The following is a 14,380-nucleotide window of genomic DNA, read 5'->3' on the forward strand; positions in this document are numbered from 1 at the left end:
ACATTAATTTATTTGTTCCTCTGAAAATATTAATGCTCCAGTGTTAACCATGCCCAAATCATTTACTTATTTAGTAGACAACCTTATCCAAAGGAACTTGGTTGGATTTTTACACTTGACTCTTACAATTTATAACTGGGTAATTTTTACTGCAAAAAGCCAAGACCAATACTGTGCTCAAGGACACCACAATGAAGTTAGACTTAAATCCAGGACCTTCTGACTGAAAAATTGGCTGAAACTACTACACAAATACTTTAGATGATACTCTTACACACCATAATGGCAATTTTCCATCAACCTCAGCTCATTAAAGGTTTATTAAAGTAATTATTTGGCAAGTATCTCACCTAATTTCATATTTACTCATGTGTAGATTAAAATTTAATCGACAAACTGCCAAGACTCGAATCAGGGTTAAACACAATCAGATGAAAATATACAACTATGCAAAATTATATTACTATAGCATTAGACTGCAAGAATGTCCCTTTTCAAATTAACTTTGCCTCTTACTGTTTTGTCCATTTGCACTTTTATTAGAGCAATTCAAGTAACTTAAGATTATTACATCAAGGCCCCCTGTGCAACTTGAATCTACAGTATTCCATTCAAGTTAGTCTTGTAAGACTTGCCTGTTATGAAAAGGCTTGTAAAATTTTTTCAGGTTAAAGTATCTAGATGTAGTACCAATAAACAAGGTAAAGACTTTTTTTTTAATAAAAGAATAGAGCTGTAGGCTACTTTGGACACAGGTGTCACACGAGCAAAAAATAATCCATAATTATAGCTATTTCTGATGGCATAGAACAGCACACAAGTGTGAAGAAATTGAAGGGGTTTTTTTTTAAGTTCTGGTCTCTTAGGGTACCATACCTGGCATCAGCATATCAGACAATCTTTAGGTCAGTTACTTGCACTGTTCCATATTTTTTCCCCAAACATGCCAAGTTGGACTCAGAAGTACCAATGTGATGTTCCCTTAATAAAATGTTTCAAGGTCTTCTGTCTTTTCTGTAATCCAGTTAAGACCATCTTTCTAATTTTAAACTCATAGGAAAATAAAGCACCACAATTTACATTTGACTTCAAAACAGGATGTAAGCAGATCTCTCACCACTACTCTCCATTAACACTGCAGAATAATTTGCTGTAACTAAAGCTAATTGTCTGAAGTCCTGTCAGGCAGCTGAAAATAATGAGCTTTTTCCATGGAGGAAATACAGTAAAATACTAAGTTTCAATAATGTCCTCATCAGAACAAACATAAAATTCACTTTTACAATACACCACAGATTATAAAATACATAATACAGACATTTTCTAGGGTTTACAGGAGCAGGCAACATGAAGTTAAGGCCCTGACACACACCCTCCTAACTTCTATGAAGGCATCAGAAGAGTCAACTTCAATTTGTTTCATTCATGGTAGAGTCAAAGAAGTAAATCCAGTACTCGATACCACCTGAAGGTTACAGGTGAGAATGTTGTATTGAAAGATTTTATTAGTTTTGTATTATATGCAATTTAGCTTCCCAGTGAAACTGATGAGTTGAGCACATTTGCTTTTTATTAAAAAAAAAATAAAAATTTGTTCAAGCAGGAACTTTTGCTCCAAACACTTATTTTTGTATTGCAACTTTAAAAAAGACAAAAATGTTCAGTTAGCTCATTCTTCTCATACATTCAATAATTTATAATCCTGCAATAGAAGTACTACATTTTGTTATAATGGAGAATCTTCATCCCCTGGAAAGGACTGCAGGAGCTTTGTCAAAAACCTCACATGTAATTGGCTCCAGTTTTAAGAAATCCAAGCACATATTTTACGATTCTATAAAAAATTACTTTTATTCGACAAACGTCACAAAAAACATCTGAAGAAAAGGAACCTAGAACAATTAAGATGAAAAAGGTTAACAAAAATTACTGAGAGAAACAAATACTGGGATAACCATATGTTAGAGAAATATGAAGATGGTAACTCAAAAGTACATCTGAATTTAGGCAAGAAGCTGATGAAACGGACTGCTCCGATTCACCATGTACAGCAGCACAGCTCCAAAGGTGAGTGTTCACGAGGCAGGCAGGCTAGTTGGCGTACTTGTTCCGAATGATTTCCCCTCCTTCTACTTCCACCTGTTCGTACAGCCACTTGCGATCGCAGCGGCACTCCACGCCACACTTGCGCGAGTTGCACTCAGGACACGGGTAGAAGCAACCCATGCAGTCCACATCCAGACAATCGCACATGTCTCGCCCATTAGTGATCAGCAGACCCTGACTGTCGTACACCTTGCTCTTCACACCCATGGAGTGTCTAAAATCAGGGAAAGGAAGCAAAAATTACAGTGGATAAGGATACAGTCTTGTAAAGTGAAGGTATCTGGTTCAAACACGCTGCTGCATTAACACGGAGGAAAGCAGTTTACTGCGAATTATGTCATTGTGTTACTTTTACAGCACTTCACTGCTCCCCTAAACCCCACATGGTAGACCCCCAAGGGATCCATGGATGCCAGGTAAGAACTGCTTATGTAGCTGTATAGAAGAAACTTTGGATGACAGTATCAATTAAGGGGGGGGAAAAAAAAAAAAAAAAAAAATAGAACAAGCTTTAAACAACTAACTGCAAACTGCATTTTGATTTCAAAATTTAACACCCCTACTGAAGCTCCTATCGCTCCCATACATCTTCCTTGTGTCAGAGCAACTGAGAAAAACTCATTGTGAGGCTCCAGTCTTGAACCAGGAGCTAGTTTTGTGTGCTTCAATGCTGTGAGGAAATAAATACCGCATTATGCTATACTGAAGGGGTCAGTTGTTCAGAGCTTCTTGAAAATTTGAGGAACTTTATAACAAAACCTGATGCGCCATTCAGTTCACCACCTCAATGACCACCTCTTAGCAGATAATTCTGTAATTCACCTTGGGCAAAGACAAGTTTGAACACCAAGCTACCTAGTAATTTACTCATCCATCTGTGTCATACAGCAATGTGACTTCTTTTGTGAAAGATTCACTCATCGACAAACCAAATCAAACAGATAAAATCAGTTTCCCATTTTTGCAGGAGCAAACCAAAGTATTTGGAGGACACTCACAGGAAGCAAAGAACCTTCACATATACAGTCATGTGAAAAAGAAAGTACACCCTCTTTGAATTCTATGGTTTTACACATCAGGACATTAAAAAAAAAAAAAAAAAAATCATCTGGTCCTTAGCAGGTCTTAAAATTAGGTAAATACAACCTCATATAAGCAACAACACATGACATATTACATCGTGTTATGATTTAACAAAAATAAAGCCAAAATGGAGAAGTCATGTGTGAAAAACCAAGTGCACCTTATGATTCAATAGCTTGTAGAACCACCTTTAGCAGCAATAACTTGAAGTAATTGTTTTCTGTATGACTAACAGTCATACATTGTTGTGGAGGAATTCTTGCCCACTTTTTTTTTTTTTTTTTTTTACAGCGTTGCTTCAGTTCATTGAGATTTGCAGGCATTTGTTTATGCACAGCACTCTTAAGGTCCCACCACAGCATTTCAATCGGGTTGAGGTATGGACTCTGACTGGGCCATTGCAACACCTTGTTTCGTTTCTTTTTCAGCCATTCAGTTGTAGATTTGCTGGTGTGCTTGGGATTGTTGTCCTGTTGCATGACCAAATTCCGGCCAAGCTTTAGCTGTCGGACAGATGGCCTCATGTTTGACTCTAGAATACTTTGGTATACAGAGGAGTTTATGGTTGACTCATTGACTGCAAGGTGCCCAGGTCCTGTGGCTGCAAAACAAGCCCAAATCATCACCCCTCCACAACCGTGTTTGACAGTTGGTGTGAGGTGTTTGTGCTGATATGCCGTATTTGGTTTTCGCCAAACATGGCGCTGTGCATTATGGCCAAACATCTCCACTTTGGTCTCGTCTGTCCAAAGGACATTGTTCCAGAAGTCTTGTGGTTTGTTCCGATGCAACTTTGCAAACCTAAGCCATGCTGCCATGTTCTTTTGAGAGAGAAGCAGCTTTCTCCTGGCAACCCTTCCAAACAAACCATACTTGTTCAGTCTTTCTCTAATTGTACTGTCATGAACTTTAACATTTAACATGCTAACTGAGGCCTGTAGAGTCTGAGATGTAACTCTTGGGTTTTTTTGCACGGTCTGACCTTGGGGTGAATTTGCTGGGACGTCCACGCCTGGGAAGATTGACAACTGTCTTGAATGTTTTCCACTTGTGAATAATCTTCCTCACTGTAGAATGATGGATTTTAAATTGTTTGGAAATGGCCTTATAACCCTTTCCAGATTGATGGGCAGCAACAATTGCTTCTCTACGATTATTGCTGATATCTTTCCTCCTTGGCATTGTGTTACCACGCACCTGAATGCTCCAGACCAGCAAACTGCCAAAACTTCTGCTTTTATAGAGGTGGTCACACTTTCTGATGATCAGTTAATCAAGGGCATTTGATTAGCAGCACCTGGCTGCTACTTACCCTCTTAATTCCTATGAAAGCAGTAAGGGTGTACTTAGTTTTTCCACACATGGCTTCTCCATTTTGGCTTTAGTTTTGTTAAATAAATCATGACATGGTGAAATATGTATTTTTGTACATCTGAGGTTGTATTTACCTAATTTTCAGACCTGCTAAGGACCAGATGATTTTTTTTTTATTATTATGTCCTGATACGTAAAACCATAGAATTCAAAGAGTGTGTACTTTTTTTCACATGACTGTACAAACTCCAAGCATACAATGCTTAATTCAAACTCTGGTCTAAATCCAGTGTCTCAGAGTTGTGAGTGTAATCTGCTGCACCGTCATGCCCCAATCAAACATTATCACAGAGCTAGTATGCCCTTAACATCATTTTAGAAAATTTAAAAATCTAACCTTTTCCAATGAGAGGTCACGAGAAATCATCTTAAACCACTGTTCATTATGTAGCCTATTTTACAAAGGGGAAAAGTATGGTTTTTCCCTTGTAGTAAAAATTCAGAAACTCCTCGAGTTCCACAAGGATTCGGTTTCAAAAATCCCTACATAAGTGGGATTTTACACGTCAAAATGAATCCCCCTTACCCATTAACGACACCAAACAAGCTATGCACACACGTCTACAGTACTACACAGTACATCCAGGTCAATAAGCCATTTCTGTCAATTTCTTTCATATGAAACATACATAAAGTATCAATGCAGTACACTAGAAGTTAAAAAAAGAAAATATTTTTAGCTGATGCTCACACAGACACTTAAGCTGTACAATTAAAGTGATCATAAATATTAAAATTTACTTGAATTCTGGCTCAAACGTGCACATCTTTAACGTGATCTTCAATCCACATGACTCCACAATGGAATTCAAAGGTGCAGATCCTTGCATGTCTTCTTTGATACACAAAGCATACTTTACAATTATGTTCACAGCTCCAAGACTGGGTCCACGTGCAATCACCAATATAGTTTGAATACTTTCAGACTGTCATTTTCATTTCCAAGTCGATTTTGTGCATTTTGCATCTGATACCCACTTACTGGTACAATTTTCACTTTAAAAATTACAAGGAAAATGTCTCAAAATGAAAAAAAATTACTCTAGCAACTGACCTGTATGCATTGCAAACAGGATACAATCTTTCATCTATGCTGTGAAATTTTTAGATTCTTTGTATGTGTATGTATGTGTATGACAATGATGCAAAGGCAAAAAGCAAAATCTGAACAAGTCTCTAGGCGTATCAGGATCGTCAGCAAACATCGTGCAAGTGAAACCCCAAACACAGTGTGTCCATAATATGGAAATGACCAGTGTCCTACCTGTCAGAGCTCTTTGTAACTCGCCTCTTGTCTCTTCTGTTACTCTCAGAAGAAAAATCTGTTTGGCGCCCTGGGTTGGTGAACTCCAGTGACTTTAAAGCTTTGGCTGCTTTACCCTGAAAAACAATCCAAAACAAGAAATCTGTTACTATAAATGTAATAAGAAAAAAAAGAAAAAACTGGGAAAGAACACACCACTTTGGATAAAGGCAAAGGGGAACTACTTAGCTCACACAAACTGAATTCTATACTCTATACATAACTTGTTCTTGTGAATTGACAAGATGTAAAGATGGAGACTTCAACAAAAATTTGAGTAGCTGATGGTTACAGAAGTGATTTTTTACTCTTGATTGTGTTACACAAATCAATTTACATATAAGCCATTTCGTTAAGGGAAAAATGCAACCGTAGAACCAGACCCGTTTCCTTGCAGGTGTAAACATTCCCCAATAAAACAAGATGAAAAATTTCATTGAACAGAATTTTCAATCCACAATCAATTTTTGTTTACACAAATTTCATTTGCTTTTGATGTTCAGTCCATGCTGTTAATGGGTAAACTGGGCTTACAACTATTTTTGCATTTACTCTGAAATTCTGACTTTGTACCTTGCTAATAAAATACTGAAACTCCACTTTACACTATGCCCAAAGTTACTTAAGTTACCCTAAGTACTCATCCGAGTTGTCCTTCCCCTGCACATACTTCCCTATCCAGCCTGCGCTTCTGGCGGGACTCTGCATCCAGATCAGCATAACCGTTGGCAAGATGCATGCAACGTCCGCACAGCTTCCAGCCGGGCACAAACTGCCGGGCGAACCTCTCAGTCAAGAAGGTGGCCTCGTCCAGGTCAATGGCCCGCAGGCCCTTCCTGATGGCTTTCCTGTGACAGCTGAAGGGATCGCAGCAGACCTTCTGCGTTTCCTCGTAACGCTCCACATAGACACTCTGGTGGTACAGACACACTGTGTCCTGTTCAGTCATCCCCATCAGGCCTGTCCGCAGCTGCAGCAGCAGAGAGTCCCTCTCAGGCATCTCCCCAAGACGCCTCAGTCCAGCTGGCCTGTTGACGGATGTCTTGTGACAGTCTGGTGCCAAGTGCAGGTGCTCCCCAACGGTGCATGGGCTCAGATCCGACATATCCCACACTCTTTGATATAACAAACCACACCGTCGGTGAAATTCAGATTTATTGTATCTCCTAACTCGACTTATCAGATACTTTAGAATAAAAGTCCAGACTGTTCAATCCCACTTCACTCTGACTCGGGACCATACATGCAGCGCCTTGAGTACGTGACAATCATTTTTCCCCCTTCAAAATCACAAACTACCATCCAGCTACAAGCCACTACACGGGTTTTCATTTTAGCCAGGAGTTCAAGACTGAAACTAATAAACTTACTTCAAATAACACGCAATATTATTGCAGCATTCAGCAAAAATAAACAAGGGCAGGCTCTAAACATAGCAACAACCGCACACACAGGCACAGACCAGCTGTGCCTGCACAGCAACACAAAGGATTTACCTTTCCTTCAAAATGAAAACGAACTAACAGAAACTGAAGAAAGTGCTATGATGTGCATAACTTCAAATCTGTTCCTTCAAAAGCCATATTATTCATATTTTTAAGCATCATCAACGCAAGGTCAGCCACTTCATCTGACTTTAACAGTTGTTACAATGGTTATTCCTCCAGGTCAGACTATTTATCCATCAAGGTTTACAGAACAAATATACTTAAGTAGCTTTAAGAGAGGTGCAGAGCAGCTAAACGTGACATTTTATTTTGATGATGCTGTTCGCTTATTCGTACTTTTGAAGGGGGAGAACAAAAAGACAGATGGAAAGTCCCTTTGTCTTATTGTGAGGAGGAAGGAAAACAACAGAGAAGAGTAAACTCGCCGTAAACTTCGACAGTTGCATTCAATATGTTAGTAAAGTATCAACAGATACCTATACAAACGAAAAATATGACTGATAGGCCAGATCTCCGAAGACTTTCCAACTTCTACTCTCTATTTTCACGTTAACAAGCATGATTTACTTAGAAAATACCCGACTACTACCAGTAGGCGAACTTTTCGAACAACGCTGGAGCTAAAATATTTCACACATCATCATGTGCCCGAGTGACTTAACTCACAAACAACTTTAATAGACCAAGTATAAGACTTAGTTTAAAAAACCCAACTCTGAACTCTCACTACGTACACGCAGTAAATTTCCTCCTTGTTTGGCGCTGAGGCGAAAAAGCTGAATTTGACACACCCGTCCCGAGCGCCAGCTTAACCCGAATCCTTGTCGCTTTATTGGCTTATATTAAATACGTTTAAAAGCCATTTTGAGCTAAGGAGACGCTACAGAACTTCGCGACTATTTTTCGGGAAATGTAAATAAAACACACAGACTAAATCTAAAGACTCGCACCACGCCGCCAACAACAACGACAAGCAAACAGACTTCAAACGAGTCAGTTTGGTAAAAAAAACCAACATTTTACGACATTCGCGGGCTCGATTCTGTCATCAGAACAAGTTCTCAGTTCTCTAACTAACTGGCGGCTCGTCTTTTGTTTACCCGATACGACTGTGTCCGTCGTCACAGTACGCAGATATTCGACAGATACACATGAACACGTACTGAGGACGAACGCGTAATTATGCATTTGAATGGAGCACAACAAGTCGAGTACAAACACCAATGAAATATCTGAACAAAGAACGGAACAGTTGCCCAACGTCCCGCTCCCCCCCCCGCAGAAAACCTCTCGCTGAGGCGACTGGCGTTCCTCGTCTGCGCAAAAAGCACCAAGCTACTAGTCTATACAAGTATTAGAAACAGCCGCTGCGCAACTACGAGCCCTACGGACGCGCCTCTGCTCCCTTTCCGGGACTCCAGTCTTGTTATGAATGAGGAGATTATGGCGGCAGCATCTGATACGATGCATGTATGGTTACAGTCTCTCCCGTTAGAGCGCTCGGGAGTTCCGCCACTGATTTCACCCGCTTTACCTCACTATGACAAAACAAAGCGCTCAAGCAACGTGAACAAAGCACTTAAGTCGAAATAAAACACTCCCTGTGGACCTCCGTGGTCGGTGTTTGCGCAATACACTGTGCCAAAATAAATCACTTAAATTAAGAAAATTCATAAAGTTTATACCAAATTAGCAATACGCTAAAAAGTTGAGGGAAATCTGATTAAATGTTTGTGAATGAATGCATTTATTCTTGAGGTGAAGTAACAATTGTTTCCTGGTTCATTGATTGAATGGACAGTAGGCCTACAGTTGTTCATAATATTGAGAGTACTGGATCATTTTTATTTTTATTTTGGATGTTGTGTGGAAAAACCCTTGTTCTCAATTTCGACAGTGGTGTTTTAATCATTATACATACTCTTTCCGCTGTGATTCGCTTCAAACATTTTGGACAAAGAGCATGACAAAAGTCCACGAAGATCACAGCTATGAGCAGGTCCAGTCAAAAGTATATTCGAATTGGTGGGGTCTCTTTGGAAGTGCTCGCCACGTCACAAGTACAGCTTAATCTTTGAATGTTTCACAGAATTAATCATAGCACCTAGGTTTTGTAAACATACAGATGCAACCTACAGGTGAGCTGATGCCTTTATCCAAAAAAAAACTTGAAGCACTTGACTCATTTCCATAGTTGGGGGTTTACCAGAGTAATGCATGGTGAATACATTGCTCAAGGGTGCGGCAGCAGTGGCGAGGACTGCGGCTTCAGCTGGAAACTACCAGCGTACGAACTTTGTGCCTTTAGCACCTGTGCTACAGCAATGGGTGTCCAAAATTTTCAACAGAACTAGGCCACGGATACAAGAGATGGGTTGGCACCATAAAAAGGATGAATCTTCACACACTGAATATCCAGGCATCTCAACTTATCCACGTTAGAAGAGTTTTCATCTATTCTGCTTAGTGGCTCATTTTTTAGACATTCCTTCTGTGAACAGGTCATTGGGCTCATGGTGGTTGTTGCAAATGGAATGTTTCAAATTTATGAATATTGTATATTGTCACTTTTGTACATAAATTACATGAATTGCACAAAAGAATTCACTTTCCTTAACCACTTATCCAAATCAGGGTTGTGAAGGTCTGGAGCAGACCCCAGAACAAGGTGCACCCTAGATGGGACTTCAGCCCATGACAAAGTAGCCACACACACCTTCACACACTACTGGCAATAAATAAGTCAACAGTTAACCTGGAACACATTTCTTTGGACTGTGGGAGGAAACCAGAGGCACCCAGTGGAAACCTGTGCAGACACAGGGAGAACAGGCAAACTTTTAGATAATTATTACATAAAACATATATATTTATTCTTTTGCAGGATGATGTGCGGTGTGAGAATTAGCCCTTAGTGTTGCACGTCCATGTGAGACACTGTATATTACTACATATACATACATACACGAACTTATGCTATTTATTTTCATTACTTGAACCACTCTGAGATGTGCAGCATTTATGAATAAACGCCGTGTTAAATATAAAATATTGATTGAGTAAAAATTAATCTATCTAGCCCTTACAAATTATTGTTGTATGTGATGACTTTCCATTCTTAGTTATTTTAATAATAACACATTGTATTTGTTGAAGGAAATTAATGTTAGAAAAGCAATTTTACAATCATTTACCAATCTGTAGAATAATTTAGAGTGCTACAGCAGGAATTGGATTTAAACTTGAAACCTTAAGTTTACTGTCAAACAGCTCTAAACATTATACCACCTGCAGCAACACAGAACATCCAGAATGTGTTCTTAATATACACTGATGAGAAAGCTTTTTTTTTTTTTTTTTTAAAAAAATCTTAAATTAAAAATTTTTTCTTTTAAAAAAAATTGTAGGAAGGTGATCAGGATTTGTCTATTCCGAGTTTTATACACCTACTTGTGCGATAAACATCGGTGCATAAAGTGTAAAGAAAAACTAAGTTTACTGAAGAATCGCAAGTCTGCAACTATTTCTCTCTTTCTCCTAATGCAATGCACAAATTGTATTTTCTCTGAGATGTACATCACTTTGGAGAAAAGCGTCTTCTAAATGATTAAATGTAAATGTAAATACAACCCGTACTTACAAATCACCCCTTGTACAGCATATTATATTAAAAATTTGACTTGCATACAATGTCGTAATAACAAACGGGCGCTACTTTGCGATGCGCATCAAAACATTGGGACCGAGGAACAAAGTGGGACCGAGGTAGGACAAAGACTTTGTTCTTTTCAGTCGGACCACGTTGCTGTTAACAGTGTCTTGTGTGTCTTACTGTATTTGGCTTTAATTTTTTGGTTTTTACCCTCATAACCATGGCACCAAAGCGTAAATGTGATACAAGTGATAGTGATGCATCAAAGAAAAGGAAAACGATCATGACTTAAACTAAAGCGGAAATAAAAAAGCGATCGGAAAAAGGTGAAACGCCAAGGAACACTGGAAGAGCCAACATTATACACACACACACTCTATTATAGATAATCCAGTAATACTGATCTCTTTATGTCTCTATTATAAATATTGTAGTTACATTTATTATTATTACTGTATTATTATGTTAAAGATGTTTTAGTGTATTTGGATGTGTTTCTTTAATGTTTTTTTTATGCATAGAAAGGCACAATTTATACTTAGACAAACATTTCACTAACTGACGTTAGATACGAACTGCACCTAATTGTTTCGACTTACGTACAAGTTTGACTTAGGAGCGGAACTCGTTTGTAATCCTGCAACTGCCTGTACGGCAAAATTTTAATATGTATGTGTATATGCAGGACAAATGGTGTAGTACACATTTGTCTCTTGTGTTTATGCCTTGTATACATGTACAAACTGGAACATTGTGCGCACTCGCACGTAGGCGCACACACAAACCAAGACCTACCCCTGCTTACTTTTCTGGTAACCATGGCACCCTAAGTCATACACCTAGTTACCATTAACAAACAGTTGCCATGAAACCCCTATTTAAGCCCCTTCTTGATAATGAGAGTGGGTCATCATAGTCCTCCACAATTACCTCCTGGGAAGGTAGTTCTGCACAGTCTGTATCAACCACACCCCCCCCCCCCCCCCCGCTACTAGGTAGTTATCATGAAAGACACCGATGCCCAAAATCACCTGTCGGTACCTAATCCTATGATTCTAAGTTGCCCACTGGCCTGGTACCTCCATGACTGTCCCCGACTTCCTCTCCCGTCCCTCCTATTTGGGACCTCAACTTGGACAGGACAGACTTGCCCGGGTAGTCCCTAGCTGATTTCCAGCGGTGGAGGAACGTGGTATGTGGGATGCGCACACATACACTAAAATTATGGAACATCACACACATATACCAAGACCTACAACTTCTTACCATGCTGGTAACCATGCCACCCTAACACCTAGTTATCGCTAACAAATGCTCAGTTGCCATGACTTTCCTGTTTAAGGCCCTGCTTGAAAGGACTTGTCAGAGCGAGAAAGAGAAAAGGACCAAGATTTTTCTCCATTCCCTTCTTAATTACACCTTGCCAAACCCAAGTTCGGAAATAAAGGCTACTGAATCCAGAAATTCCAAGTCAGCGTTCTCTTGTACTCCAAACCAATACTTTTGTCAGTTTTATACAATACCAACATGAAAAAAGAAAACATGACATTACACAGAAAAATGTTGGAATGAATTTGTAATGAAAATCCTTACCAGATTGGTAGAATTTGTGTCCTTCAGTGTTTGCCTCTTCTCTCTTGCACGTAGCTTGGCTCTGTCTCCCTCCTTCTCCTTTTCTCTCTCTGTCAATCCACTGAAGATCGCTGGGCTCTTATTAGTGTCTTTTGTCAGACACCCTCGGTTCTTTCGCAGTTCAATCTGTAAGGCAAAACAGCAACACGTTTTTGTTAAATGCCATTTCTTCTATTTATTTTGATGCCTTTATCCACCTATTGGTGAAATTCACTTTTGTTGACTCTGAGATACAAAGTTATTTGGAGAAAAGCATCTGTGAAATAAATACAAATGTTGATAAAATGTGTTAATAATGGATACCTGCCGAGAAATGGTTACACAATGTCTCGGAACTGTTCACATACCCCAAGAAAAGCCCGCGTTTATTTATCGATGGCCATGATTTGTGTCACGATTTTTCTTTGTTTAAACATGCGATTTTTGGGTTCAACATCAATAATAAGAAGGAAGAAAGATACTACTTGATTAATCTTGTCTTACTAGTAAAAAAATCTTATTCATAGGAGTGCATTTAAAATCAAAAACTCCCATCAAGCAGTATATCAGTACTATTTTAACCTCTCACCAGGGTCATCACTACTGACTAGTGGGGTGAATTGAGGTTATGATTCTAGGGGCCAAGAGCTTGAGAGACCCCACAAAAATTCCATTAGTACTAATTGGAGGGTGGGGGTGTTTTTTTTCAGGGGCTCATAATTCCCAGCTCTGGCCCCTGCTAAACATTGAGATGTTCTTCAAGGTTTTTCTTATCATCAAGCCCCTCGCATTAGTATTTATCTGGGAATCGTGTTTGTACCGAAAAAATAAAACTAAATAAACAAGGTGTTAGGGGGAAAAAAAAAAAAAAATTATATATATGTATCCCCTTTCGAGGCTCATTTGACTCTTTTCTTCCCCCCCAACTTGTTTTTTTTTTTTTACCTTTGACGTGTCTGGTCCAGCCAGGCTTATGGAAGCTGCAAAGATAGTGGGGACAGCATCCTCCCGGAGGAACTGCCGCCCGTTGTAGTCGCGGAAGCAGTCGGGCTCGAAGTGCTCCGAGCACAGACACGAGTTGGCCGTGGGGACGAAGGACTTGCGCCCGAGGCTCTGCACCCACTGGCTCACGAGCTGCGGCTTGCTGATGGGGAACCTGCGGCACAGACGGCTCCGATCACTCTCGAGCACCACGAGGTCAACACGTCAACACCCGCGAGCGCCGCGTCTGCCTCGCCGGCTGCTGCTGTCAAATGCGCGACGGCCGCGCGCTAGTACTAGTAGTTACCGCCGCGCGAGCCTTCCTCTCCGCGGGCTCGCGGCTTCTGTTCGGCACTCAGCGCGAATTAGTGTCATTGAAAAATAACGAAAAGTGCAGGAAAGGAAGCCGTGCTTCGCATGCATCGGTTGCGACCATAAGACTCGGATTGTCTTTGTTGCGGTTCTCGGATCCCGCAACAATCATGATCATGCCGAGCAAACAAAACACACGTGCGAGTGGGGTCCGTAGTTACCTACAACCACGAGTGGTCGAGCAGGACGGGGCAACGGCGGCACGGCACGGCACGCTGCCCCGATTCCTTTTCAAACAGATGGGCGCTGTGTCGATCTTACCTATAAAATCGAATTTCTGACCCTTTTACGAATCGATTCGTACAACCCATAGCAGAACAGGAAACTGGCATGATTGCAGTTTAATCCCAAATCCGTGATGAAAATCGAGATACTTAAAGCAACATTACAGCTGAGCTAGAAAATGGCATCAGAAGCTACCAGAGGTGATGTAGCTGGAGACCTGGGTTG

The 14,380-nt window shown here is 40.1% G+C and overlaps 1 protein-coding gene across 2 annotated transcripts; it reads right to left on the minus strand.

Moving 5' to 3' along the window:
* Positions 1 to 484: 484 nt before the first annotated feature.
* Positions 485 to 14,350, minus strand: arl14ep (ADP-ribosylation factor-like 14 effector protein). 2 transcript variants are annotated; one of them, XM_018764037.2, is made up of 5 exons: positions 14,192 to 14,350; positions 13,523 to 13,733; positions 12,560 to 12,724; positions 5,828 to 5,943; positions 485 to 2,320 (listed from the first exon to the last, which is right to left on the minus strand). In XM_018764037.2, exons 1-5 carry the CDS (start codon positions 14,260 to 14,262, stop codon positions 2,092 to 2,094), a joined length of 792 nt encoding a protein of 263 aa, XP_018619553.1. In that variant the 5' UTR covers positions 14,263 to 14,350; the 3' UTR covers positions 485 to 2,091. The 2 variants fall into 2 exon arrangements, with proteins under 2 accessions (XP_018619553.1, XP_018619554.1); XM_018764038.2 differs by lacking the exons at positions 12,560 to 12,724; positions 13,523 to 13,733; positions 14,192 to 14,350 and adding an exon at positions 6,537 to 8,818.
* Positions 14,351 to 14,380: the final 30 nt, after the last annotated feature.

Source organism: Scleropages formosus, chromosome 11, assembly GCF_900964775.1.
Source record: "Scleropages formosus chromosome 11, fSclFor1.1, whole genome shotgun sequence".
In the NCBI taxonomy this organism is placed as follows: domain Eukaryota; kingdom Metazoa; phylum Chordata; class Actinopteri; order Osteoglossiformes; family Osteoglossidae; genus Scleropages; species Scleropages formosus.

Excerpts from the sequence above, each read along its gene's own strand:
- arl14ep (XM_018764037.2), bottom strand. The coding sequence starts at position 14,262 with ATGCCAGTTTCCTGTTCTGCTATGGGTTGTACGAATCGATTCGTAAAA. Across the intron at positions 12,725-13,522 it reads CTGGACCAGACACGTCAAAG|ATTGAACTGCGAAAGAACCG; the intron begins GTAAAAAAAAAA and ends TTTGCCTTACAG. Across the intron at positions 5,944-12,559 it reads ACACAAATTCTACCAATCTG|GGTAAAGCAGCCAAAGCTTT; the intron begins GTAAGGATTTTC and ends ATTGTTTTTCAG.